The sequence below is a fragment of the Cricetulus griseus genome (assembly GCF_003668045.3).
Source record: "Cricetulus griseus strain 17A/GY chromosome 1 unlocalized genomic scaffold, alternate assembly CriGri-PICRH-1.0 chr1_1, whole genome shotgun sequence".
Classification (NCBI taxonomy): domain Eukaryota; kingdom Metazoa; phylum Chordata; class Mammalia; order Rodentia; family Cricetidae; genus Cricetulus; species Cricetulus griseus.
This window is the reverse complement of record NW_023276807.1, coordinates 197,443,720-197,456,849: the sequence shown is the minus strand read 5'-3', so window position 1 is coordinate 197,456,849 and position 13,130 is coordinate 197,443,720. Positions and strand designations below refer to the sequence as shown.

Sequence of the window (13,130 nt, the reverse complement as noted above, 5' to 3'; positions counted from 1 at the left end):
CGACTGACTTCCCAATTCTGTTTCTAATATAAATCTGCAAGCTAAAGGGAGAGGGGTTACTGAGAAAGCTTCGGCTTAGAAACTGAAGATACTAAAGTTAGAAGCTGGGCCACTTTGATAGGTGGGTACAGTGATGTTGGGGGCTCTGGGGACTTCCCTTGATGGAGGTAGAGGAGGGGACTTATGGTCACAGATGGCAGGCCACAGTGGGAGTTCAAGGTAAACATGGCACTGATAACTACAAAAGGTTCTCATGAACTGAAGCCATTGTAGTCCCCTCTAGCCCACTACTTCATTTCAATACCGGAATTCCAGGTCCATCCTGTAGGGGGATCCAGAGACCTTCCCTTTCTCCGTCTTCACCTAAAGGGCCATTATACAACAGAGCAGGAAGCCTGATAAGCTAAGGCTGAGTCAGGCCCAATGCTTCTTTTAAACCTTGGGGGGGGGGGGTGACACGAGGCCTTAAATATATTTGATTTAATTTGGGCATGGGGGATGGTGTGATTCTACAGTGACTTTACCTAATGCTTTCTCAATCAGGAAGGGCTTTTACTTGTTAGGATGCTTCTTGTTGTTTCTTTTCCTTTCTTTCTTTTTGGTTTTTTTTTTTTTTTTGAGGTTGTTTGTTTGTTTGTTTGTTTCATGAAAGGGTTTCTCTGTGTAATCCCTGGCTGTCCTGGAACTTTCTCTGTAGACTAGACTGGTCTTGAACTCACAGAGATCTGTCTGCCTCTGCCTCCCAAATGCTGGGATTAAAGGTGAATGCCAGTTAGGAAAGTTTCTTTGTTTTTTTAGAAATTATTATTTTTAAGTATTTAGTGTGTGTGTGTGTGTGTGTGTGTGTGTGTGTGTGTGTGCGCGCGCACACACACACACACACACACACACACACACACGCAGAGACCAGAGGACAACTTGTGGGAAGTTATTTCTCTCTTTTTAACCCATGAGTCCTGGGGATTGAACTAAGATTGTCTGGTTTGATGGTAAACACATCTACTGGCTGATCCCTCTTGTTGACCCCAGAGAAACTAATTCTTAAAAAAAAAAAAAAAATAGACTTGTAATCGGTGATTCCATAAAAAAAAAAAAAAATCACTTCAAACTTTCAGTAAGCTTCTATGTATGTAAAACTGTCCTGTTACACAAATGTAACATATATGCATAATGCCTGGATCAGTCTCATTCATGTTTCCTGGTTGTCTGTTTAGTCTCTGCCAGCCCCTATGAGCACAAGTCAGTTGATAACACGAGCCTTTCCCTGGTGTTCCTGACCCCTCTGGCTCCTCCATTCCTTTTTCTTCCTCCTCTTCCTCCAGACTCCCCAACTCTGCCTAGTGTTTGGCTGTGGAACTACATCTGCCTCCGTAAGTTGCTGGATGTCACCTCTCTGATGACAATTGGGCCAGGCACCAATCTGGTCACAAGAGACAGCCAGTTCAGGCTACTTATCCCCTATTTCTAGGAGTCTAGGCTAGGGTCCTCCCTGTAGACTCTAACAGTGGGAACAGGGGCTGGTTGTAAAAATAAATAGATGACAAAAAAATGTGTCCTGAATATACAAAACTGAAAACTCATGGTTCTCACCACCATGAATCCACATTCTAGCATCCTTGGCTGACAGAACTTTCTAGAACAATGAAACACTTTGTATGTACACTTTATAGAATAGTAACGACCAGCACCAACCACAAGGACCACTTCATACTTGAAAAGTAGGTAGCAATGCAGAAGAACTGTGTTTTAATTTGATTTAAATTCAAATGTACCTGTCCTGGTTGCATTTTTTTTTCAATTTGGCACAAACTAGAGTCATTTGGGAAGAGAAACTCTCATTGAGAAAAATGCCTCCATAAGATTGTCCCATAGGCAAGCCTGTCAGTATTTCCTTGATTAATGACCAATGTGGTGGGTAGTGCCACCCTTGAATTGTATAGGAATGTAGGCTTAACAGAGAGGAGCAAGCCAGTAAACCGTACTCATCCATGCATGCTACAGCTCTAACCTAGCTTCCCTCAGTGGTGGAAATTACCTGGATTCAACCTACTCTTGCTGAATCTGATGGGGGAGGATCCATGAGCCAGAGCCAAGGACTAGCAGGGCTGTAGAAATCAGAAAAAGCAAAGACATGGCTGACTTTCCCTAGAGTGGTATAACACCTTGGAAAAGGAGCCAGGCCCTGAGACATCAACATCACTGCATATGGGGGCGGGGGGATGGGGTACACATGTATGTTGGTGTGTGTGCATATGTGTATACATCCATGTGTGGAGGGCAGAGGACAACCTCGGGAATCATTCTTCAGTTGCCATCATATTTATTTGTTTAAACAGGGTCTTTCACTGGCTTGAGGCTGGCTGCCCACTGAGCCCCAGGGACCCACTAGTCTCTGCCTCCCCAGTGTTGAGATTATAAGAACACCTCCATTCCCAGCCTTACATGTGGGTGCTAGGGATTAAACCCAGGTCCTATGGTTATGAGGATAGCATTTTTACTAATGGATCCATCTGCCCAAGCCTTGAAGACATCTCTATCTTACCCTAGCTAGACCCAAGTTGACTGAAGAATTCTGAGATAATGCACAGAGGTTGTCTTAAGATTCCAAACTGTGATGATGGGTTTCTGTGTCAGGAATAAACAACTACAGCCATCTCCTAGATGGGTGCATCTGGCCTGGGCCCAAGAAAGACCATCATAGCAATGATGCTATCTTCCATGAGCACTTCCTGCCTCTCACAGTGGAGTTCTCTTCCCACGGAGAGTCACTTTCCTCTTCCCAGCCCACCTCTGTCCTTCATTTCCAGCCTCAGCTGAGGCCCAGAGTTGCATAGAACTTCTGCACCCCCACACATGCATGCACACTCTTACATGCACATGCGAAGCTCTTACTCTTCTGAACTCCCACAGACTTTCTGCTGGACCTGGGAATTCTGGACTTAATTACATAGTAGGTAGTGTTACCTACTGTCATTTCTTGTCTGTGTACATTGTTTCCAAAGTAAGATTGAGTCTTTTTCTCAAGCAGGAACTATGTTTTGACCTATTGCTGTTGTCTCTAGGTACTTACACACACACACACACACACACACACACACACACACACACACACACACCATATAATTTTGTTTTTAATCACCTTGTCACACAAAGAAAACACTCATGCATATATTTATAAATAGATATCTTCAATTGCTTTCTTTATCCTATGACTGTCCACTAGCTCATTTTTCTATTTTTTACTAGAATGTTCTGTTTTCTGATGAAATTTGTTGATGGTGTTAAAGTCTAAGGTTAGACCGAAATGGATAAGACAGGGTTATAGTTTTTCACTGATGGGTCCAGTCAACAGTGGCTCTAATCATGTTCCCCATCCTGTCAGTCAGAGAATTGGGGTAAAATCTGTTTGGAATCATAACAAAGAGGGAGGCTGTATCTGTGATACTCAGAACCCAGTGATAAGCACACAGTAGATGCTCAATAAAAATGGGTTAGGCAGGGCTATAACTGTGACTCAGTGAGAAAGCACTTGTCCAGCATAGGCAATGCATTAGATTTTATTCAGCTCCAGTACTAAGATAATAGAAGGTGCATCAGACAACTGGTCAGTGTGCAAGCTTCTCCTATCCCATACTCTAACCACAGGCGATGACCCTCCATACAAACATCTATGGACACAAAAAGAGAACAGCTGACCTCCCCTGGGAGTAGTTCCTAAAAGAACAGACAGATGAGTTTTCTAGAACATGTTGTTCATGTCTCAAAATAAAATCCACCTCTCGTTTCAGGGTGCATTTATTTTAGTGGTCAGGGGAAGGATTTTGTAAAGAAAACAATGAATGAGCCCATATTGTGGGAACAGGAATTAAAATAAGCAGTGCCTGGCCATCTGCAGACATAGATGCCTTCCCATCCTGCTGCCTTTTGTGGGGTCCCATTCTGCTCTATCTGCTCCTCTTGTGCTTTAAAAATATGGGGGGGGGCAGGTCAAAGAGTGAGGCTGGGATAGCTATTGCCCTTCTAACAAAGCTTACACGGCATGCTTGGTACATAACACACATTGCCACACCGAAGCTCTGTTGTAACCCTGTGATGGGGGCTGCCATTGTTGTCATCCTTTTATAGGAGACAATACTGAGAAAGAAGGATGGAGGGCAGATAAGGTGATCTTGTACAAAGTGGCCAAGGAAAAGCCAGTTGAGCTGGGACAGAACAGAGAGCTGGGTTCTGATCTAGTTTTCTCTGCTGAAGGAGTTCATATAGAAGCCCCTTGGTCCTGCAAGACCCACAAGCTGAAGTATTCTGGAACTTGGGAGACACCACACCAGCTCTGTGTGCTTCTCTGGTCCTCGTGGCATTTCTAGAAACTGGAGGTGGGCAAGGAGGAGTGTGAAAGAGGAGATATGGGGATGCATAGTCTTAAATAAGATCTCTCCCCTCCCTCCCTGCCTCAAGTGAAGCATTGCATGATGAGTAAGTAGAAATGGAGGGATGCCAACAAGCAGCAGAGTAGGCACAGCCTTTCCTAACTCGGCCCTCAAAACTCCCAATCTTCCAAGGTTAAGGACAGGAGCCCAAGATCAGAAAAAGAGTGTAGATATCAAGTATTCAGACTGGCGTAAATTATCCAGCCCACATTTCCAGGCTGTGTGAAACCAGACAAGAGAGTCAGCATCACTGAGCTCAGGTGCCTGATCTATAAACATGGAGTAGTTAACAATACATACCTCCTTGGTTTGCTCTGAAGATGGAGTGGGTGGAGCTGAGAGGTGGGAGGACCCACACTGAGACATTTGAATACCCATCAGTCTTACGTTGACTGTACTGTTGAGTTTCTTCAGATGACATATGTAACCAAAATATATGCTTTATTGTACAATACAAAAACCTATACCCACGGTTAGAATGGCAACATGGTATGGGTTGTGCACTGAAAAAGATACAGGCACTGGCATTCCCTTTGGTTTTTAATAACCATGGTACCAGCAATATCATCTTTCTCCACCCTGTGTGTAGCACTGGGGTGGACTTATTTCTTGTACTTTATATCCCAAACCCCAGCCAGTGAAGGCAGTATTCCTCTACTTTGCAGGATTAGGACAAAGCTGCTCAAAATGCTCACACCTAATGGTCCTTTTCCTTCTCTATAGGCCTATTTCCTAAGCACATTCACTTGTTTCTATGGTGACTCATGAGTTCAATGGTTGTTTCCCAGAGTAATAATCTGTGTTAACCCTAATCTCCTGGAACTGTCTTTAGACTGAAGGACTCTTCCACAACAGGTAAGAAGGTTGAGGATCTCACCCAAGGGCAGTTACTAAGAAGCACAAGTATTTTTATTAAAGGTGTTCTCATCTACAAGAGTGGAAGGTACTTTTTATTGCTGTAGTTATTATTATTAATGCCCGTGTTCTTTGTTTTCAGTTTCAACATTGAGGCTTCCCACCAGACTGCATCATTTACAGGTTTCATAGGTCCCGAGTTTCCTGCCCTTCCCAGAACTATAAGGCAGAACTCTCTGTCTATGTCCTTTCCAGGACTAGTGAAGAAACTAGAGACCCCAGGTCACAAAGCCAGTCAGCAGGTCAGCTGAGACAGCTGGAAGCCCCACCTCGCCAACATACTCAGGACACATCACAGATATGCATGTGGCTCTAGTGATCTTGGCATAGTGACCATTCTCTGCAAGCTCATCTCAGAGCCAGGAAGAGAACTTTTCCACTTGTCAGTAAGTGAATATGGTTCGAATGAGACACCTGGGGGTTGGAATCTAATTAAGGATATCCACACACACAGGCGCACTTACACACATGCATCTAAGAGTGTGTAGGCGACCACTATATATGTTATATATTAGAGATGTGTGCTTATGCTTTAAATATATGACAGTTGTTTTCAAACTCAGTGCCCTGCACGATGCAAGTACATCTCCACACAATATTTTTAGAACATTATCTAACACTGTCTACAAAATAAATTATTCATGCTCTTTTACTTGGCAATTCCTCTTTTGGTAATATGGAAATATCTATAGAAACGGAATTTCACAAATATATGGATGACAGTGTTTATGAGAATATTGTTTGGAGTAAGTAAGAAAGTGTTTGAGTGATCCATTAGGTCTTATGGCTAGGGACACTCTAAAACAAGCAGAAAATGAAATTATATCCAAATGGCCATGGCATTTCCCTTTTTGCAGAACTGAAGGGGTATCTACCATGTGTTACTATAAGAGCTAAATTACAGTGGAATATAGTTATTTGAAAGAATTCTTATAAGACCATCACCATCTCTCTAATGTGTGACTACAAGTACACGTCCATTTGTTTATGTGTGGTGTAGGATGAGCTTGCAGAAAAGTGTGTAGCTTGTTAACAATAGGCACCCGGGGAGGGTGGTGGGCATCCATGAAAGACAAAGGGAGAAGAGATGCCTGCTGTTTTCTTTGTTGGTATTTCAAAGTTTTCAATGGTTACAATATGCATATGTTATTTTGTGAAAAATAAGAAGTCTTGCCCCCCATGACCATAAAAAACAAAACAAAACAAAAAAAACAACTCTCCAGCAAAAACATCCAACAAAACAAAACAAAAAACAAAACCCTCTAAAAGTAAAGACAGAAAATTCTCAAGTAAGTCTTCCAAATTCTGTTTGGGACTGTTCCTCAGTCAACATCATGGAAGCATAAATATTCTTATGTTAGTTAAAAAACTAGACACAGCACTGAAGAGGAGCGTGGAGCTGTCACTCTAAGCATTCTTGGAGCTAGTTAGTTGTGACTGTTTCGCCATCCTAGTCTCTCTCTTTTTTTCAATTTCTACTTTATTTATTTTTAAATAATAACTGCCTCATTAGAAATACCAAGTTTAACACGCACAAAGCCAAGAAACTAACTATGCCAGACAGTGAATTTCTATTGCACTGTCTTTTGAACACACCAACAGGAAAGAACTGCTGAGTGCAGATACCATGCAGTGTCACTGTCCTAGTCTTGACTATGGGAGTAACCTGCTGAGCCTAGCACCAAGGAGCATCCCCCCTACCCAAAGAGGGAGGCGAGCAGCCTGTGATACCAGACTGGCTTGAGATGTCTCACCTTGTTCTGCCTCATCCCAGAACTTGTAACTATAAATAGAGCCCACCAGGAGAGACAGAACCAACTCTGGCAGGCAGGTCTGCTGGGGCACCAGAATCTGGCACTCTGAAGGCTGTCCTTGTTCCCCTGGGCTTCTTTCACTAGTCCTGACTCCCACTTGCAGAATGACAAGTGACAGAACTATGAACAGCAGAAGTCCCAGCTGTGACGGTGATGACCACGGGACTTCAACAAAGATAAAATTTACTGTCTAAGGCACTAACTCAGCAGATCCTTCTGGGCTGTCACCATCTAGTTCTAATATTCCAAGAGTACCGTCCACATCCATACACAATAGTGACAGCCCAGCACAAGGCTCCTCCCCAGATCCTATGTCCTTAATCCATCCTACCTTAGGAGCCCCTGAGAAGGCAAAAGAGACTGACTTACCAAGCCAACTTCTGTTTAAGTACACAGACACAAACACTGGAGGGACTGTGAAGAAATCTACTACAGAATTCACTTCCAGCCAGAACCAGAGCTTATCGTTGGCTGCAATAAACTGGGGAAAAAGAAAAATAAGACAGAAAAACAAAATGAGAAGCATGGTGTCAGCACTTAATATACGGCTTTTGTCAACTGATAAATGTTGGGTTTCTGCGGGGTCTGGAGGGTGACATTCTGCTCTTCTCATATTTTCCTGTATGTCGATCACTAGCTTGTTTGAGTTTAGAAAGTGACCATATGCCACATTAGCCTTGGAGATTGATCAGGCAATATAATTTCCTGTGGTTCCTGACAGCCTCATGGAGAAGGCTAAGTAATCTCGCTTTCCTTTCTAATACAAATCTAACTGTTGAATAAAGCACATATATATGCATTCACACATATGTCTGCAATTCAGATTTCATACACAATTCTTCATGAGTACAATCTAGTATGGACCCCCAAATCTCACCAGCCTTCACCCCTGTTTGACCCTGATAATTGCAATCTCAACACTGCTAAATATAAATTGGTGAGCTTAAGATACTTTTTCCCAATTTACCTTTTAATAAAAAAACATATTCATGTTTGAATAGAGGACTGAAAACACTGAGTCAGTGAAAGTATCATTGTTTCAAACCCCTTCCTTGAACTAAAACAAACACATATTACAGAAAACGCCCAGCTAAGCAATGAGCTTTCACACAGATCCCAGACTAGAAAGCAAGTATGTTATCCACCATGGAGTCCTCAGGCTTCACCTTGCCTGGGGAGAGCAGTCATGGGTGGCATGTTAGCCTTGAGTTTCGGATTCTCATACCCCACTGTGGTACTACTGAGAGATGCTGCCAAACTTACCCGCAAGCCAAAGTAGAGAAGGAAGAACACGTTGAAAGCCATGTCGATCTGTAATGTGAAATCTTTGTAGAAATTCTGGCAGGATTCTATTGGGCTATTAGGTGGGAAGAAGAAAAAGCAAGAGGTAAATAAGAGACAAAGAAAACAATATCATAGCTTCACAATGCTGAGAAACAATGTGTGGAGGAGAAGACAAAATACATTTGGTCTTTCTACCCCTTGTGACCATCAAGCAAGCATTGCCAAAAGGCTTTCCATTCAACCATTCAGGGTTTTGTTCTTTTATTTGCTGGTGGGGTGGTAATTTTAGATACTATTTTTTTTTTTAGTCATCATTCAACAGTTGATATAAGACTTGAAAGAGGACCATGCATACTCCTTGGAGGAAGGACAAGCAGGAAGGACTACCAAATTCCTTGATTTCACATTAACCCTTAAAGAACTGATTTCTTCAATTAAAAGGACTCATAACAAGGCTAAAACATTAGACCCTTTGCCCTCCAGCCCATTAGAAGTGGAACCCATTTTCCAGCAGCTACATCTGGATCTAATAAAAGCCATTAGCAGATTTGTAGAGGACCCAGGAGCATCTCAAGAAAGCTTTGGAGGAGAGGATCCTGGTTACTGTTCTGGCTAGATCAAGCATAGACTTCCTGCATGGTACTCTGCACTGGGGAAGCAAACAATGTTCAACAATAAAATTCAAGACCATTAAATTAATGTATGGAAGCAGTACTCTAAGGGTTAATTTTGTTTGTTGTTGTAGTTGGCATGCAGGTTAATGGGCTTTGCTGTGTGTGTGCCAAGCAGCCAATGCGCATCCCCAGCACACTCTACTTTGTTCAAGAGTCCGCAGTTCCAAAAGGTACTACTATACAAACTGGTACATGGCTTCCATGAGATTTCCCATAGCAAACTGATGAGGGCATTACTGTGTGAACAGTCCCAAAGTCTGGACCAGGTGGGAAGCAGCAAAGTTGCACAGACATCTCAAAACTATAAATGAAATTCTAGTATAATGCTGTCTGTAAGCAAAGGGAAGCACTCGGACCAGGAATAATAAGATGGTGAGGTGGGGAAAAGGGAGGGAGAATGGAGAGACCCCCTGGATCCTTCTTTAGATGGATGGGTAGCAACATTGACCTCTCCCCCCAAAAGAGAGGAAGCTGAAGAGGTGCATCAGGAAAGATATCTGAGCAGCATTGTCACTTTAGAAATCATTGCGTAAGATACCAGTTAGTATAGTTGTACTTCAATCAGGGTAATGCTTGGCTGTTCAACAGGCAGGAATCAGTGCAGCCTGGGAATGCAGGGCCCACTCGGAGGCACAGTAAGTCAGTCTATGAGAGTTTCCAGTCATGTGACATGCACTGGCTTTCCCCATTCTTCATTTGGGATTACAAATCAAACATGCCCCTTGTCATGTTCCAAACCACTGATATGTGGTAACCCTCCACACACAAAGGCAGAGTAGCCTATTCTTGCATTTACAAAGTAAGCAGACTGAACAAAAGCAACAGAAAATGGTTGCTTTACAAAGGAAATGACAACTGCTGAGTTCTCACTAAGGCAGGAAAAGTCAGAGGGAGACAGAATGGAATCTGGTTAGTCCAGTGCTGAAAGAGGCAGGAACAAAAGCTTACACAAAGCAGCCTACCACTGTTCTTTGTCATCATCCCTCCCCCAAAGCATGCACTTAATGAAAACTAGGGCCTGTAGTTAACAAGGGACATGCCTGCAATTCTTAAGCTATGGTGTGGTATTATCAAGAACAAGAGTACAGTATGCTCCTAAAATATGCAAGAAGGTTGGCAGGAAAGATCTACTACAGATCCCAAGGATCTTAAGTTGACAGTGTCACTGTAAGAGAGTGGCTGGCAGGATACCTTATTGAAAATTAAGTGGTGTGTGTGTGTGTGTGTGTGTGTGTGTGTGTGTGTGTGTGTGTGTGTGTGTAAGAGGACAGGTGAGTGAGGATGCCAGAGATTTGTAGGTAAGCATTGCATTCATGTGCTTCACTGTGCTAGCAGGAACTTGGCTTCTGCATTAGAAGTACATGTCACCTATTTTGTTGTACACAGTCAATGGAACAAAAGGAAAGTCTTAGGTCCAAGTTCATCAAGGAAAATCCATAATTACTTCATTAAGGCCGAGCAATAAGCTCAATATTGCCTTCCCAATAGTAAACAATGGAGATATTGGTGTCATTTTGGGGATCTCATGAGTTCTCTAGCACCTATTAATTCCAGGAGTTTGTGGATTCATTTAGGGGTTTCTTGGAAAAGATTGTTTCTGGACTGTAGCAGGTAGAGAGATGGCATTTTAGTATCGCTGAGGTTATTTTTGTTATTGGTCAACATAAATGGAGAGAGATATTCAAAAAAGTATAAACACAGAAACTCTTCTCCATTGTTCCTTGATTTCCTAGTCATTTCTTTCATTCTGATCCTTTCCATATTGTATAATGTGCAAGAGCAACAATGAGAAGGCTTTAATCTAAGGGATGCCCTGTTGAAAACCATGCCTCAACACTCCACCCCCATTCCAGAAAGCAATACAGAAAACATAACAGACCTTGTCATGGGTCATTCAAAAATACAGAACTGACTTAATCATCACCTTGTCACCATTCACTGAGTTCTATACTCTGAGCTAAAACAATAAAATAGATGCTGTTCTGGTATTTGGAGTGGCTGTTCCTCTCAATGAGGTTCAAGGTCACAGAAACACATCCTGAGCTATGGGCAAGGTTGGGATAAGGGGCAAGAGGTGGGAAATTCTGAGACAAAAAACTGAACTGAGCCTCTCGGAACTCAGGTGGAATCAGAGAATTCTAGGGTTGTATTTTATATCCCTTTCAGCAACTTCCCCCTGCCATGGGAGTGCCAGGAACAACAACCTGCATGGTGTTTGAAGTGCCAACAGACCTATTTATCAGGATCCCTTCTGAGATAAATCCTCAGAGTGCCTACAGTTCATGCTCTCACACAACCAGAGACCACAGAGTGGAGACGCCAAAGCCCCATTATTTCATTCCCCAGATGGAAACAACCCATGGAGTTCATTGATCTTTTAAAAGAAGAATCCATAACTCAACAACCAAAAGGTTGGCCTATGAGGATTTATTTTTCTCCCCAAGAGACTTTCTCTTAGTGACTATTACTCATTGCAGGAGGAAACTGAAATGGAAGCGCCTCTTTGGTCTCGTGTAAAGCACCAGAGTTTCCTTGTCTATATCCACAGATGGCAGCAGGGAAACGGGGCTTCTATTTAAAACTACAAAAGAAAAAGACTCTGAGTCACATTCTTAAATTTAGATTGCCATTCTGATGAGGCATGCCCACATCAGAAAAGGCTTTAGGTGCACATGCAATGCCAATTGGGGGTGGAGGGGTTAAGAATAGAAAGAAAGGACACCAGTTCTAACTGTGATAGCAGCAATCTGGCCAACTCTAACTCATTCCTAGTTAATGAGTAACTGGGTAAGTAGAGGATATAATTCTTGTATCTGATGGGCTTTTCGTTCCTAGGTTCCCACCATCTATACAGATCAGGTATGATATTGAAGCCTTGGGAACATTTAGTGTGTTGACCAGGAATCTAGAATTGAGGTCCTTTCCAAAGACCCCCACTAAAAAGTTCCTTCTGATGGGACATGTGCAATATAAGACAGGGCTGAAATATGAACTTCTTGAAAGCATATGCTTAACATGTAGTTGTATCCAGAGGAGAGGAGATCAGATACTCTGTAGAACATGAATCTCTTTCTACATCTACTAAACAATAAAACTTCTGGTATATACCCTTGAGGGTGATGATTCCATAGATAGAACTTCCAAAGGCCACACCATGGAATCCAGCATCATCTCGAAGAGATGTAAGAACCCGTGGTGTAAGAACCCTTCTCCTAAGCCTCCATACCTCTCCTCCTATTCCCAAACTCTGTTTTTCTACCTCCTCCCTTTGGCTGACCAACTCCATAATACTATTTCTTCCATACTGTGCTTCTCAGACTCTGGCCTACACCTGGAGGGCTTTGGTAAGACTTGCTAGGCCTCAGCTCCATGTTCTGATCCACTACTCTGGATTAGGGGTCTAACCTTTTGCTTTTCTCCCAATCTCTGAAATTCTGCTGATGCTGTTGCCCAGGGACCCCATTTTTGATAACTATAACTTCTGAAGAATTTCTTAGCAACTGTGCACTAATTACAGGTACCATTGCTCAAGAAGACTCCCATTCAGACCTGAACTGAGATGATTAAGAGTTTGAGTCTATCCTTAGACAACCAGATGCATATCACTTCACTAATTGCTAAGATCAAGGCTTTGAACAGATATTTTCAGTTTCAGATATGGACAAGATGAAAAGGATTAAAAAGATACAGGGGTATAATTATAACACTACCTTACATGCTTCAACAGTGGATGTTACAATTAACAATCAGAGAGTACCCACCGAATACATTCTCAGTTCTAGATTAAAAGGGAAAAATGATGAAGTCTAGATGAGGAGGGGTGAAAGGGGCAGTGGTTTACAGGGAATAAGGAAATGCTAAGCAGTTTAGGAACACATCAAGCTTTCAGGATGATATAATAGGGAAGGGACTGGTGGGGAAACAAAGTAGCACTCCGTGCAATAATTTCTAAAATTCGATTTCTCCCCACTCTAGAAGGCTAGTTCCTTTTAAAATTGAATGGGGCCCTCTCAGTT

General features: G+C 42.5%; 1 protein-coding gene and 1 non-coding gene across 2 annotated transcripts in view; both read right to left on the bottom strand.

Annotated features, from left to right (window-relative positions):
• The window catches only part of Kcnma1 (potassium calcium-activated channel subfamily M alpha 1), a 697,898-nt gene that overhangs the window by 273,706 nt on the left and 411,062 nt on the right, over nucleotides 1-13,130 (bottom strand). The window contains 2 exon segments of the mRNA XM_035452632.1: nucleotides 7,526-7,637; nucleotides 8,420-8,513. Coding sequence (XP_035308523.1) covers nucleotides 7,526-7,637; nucleotides 8,420-8,513 — 206 coding nt within the window.
• On the bottom strand, nucleotides 6,842-6,979 carry LOC113831141. The gene has a single exon (XR_003479578.1). It is a non-coding gene; the product is annotated as a small nucleolar RNA SNORA8 (small nucleolar RNA).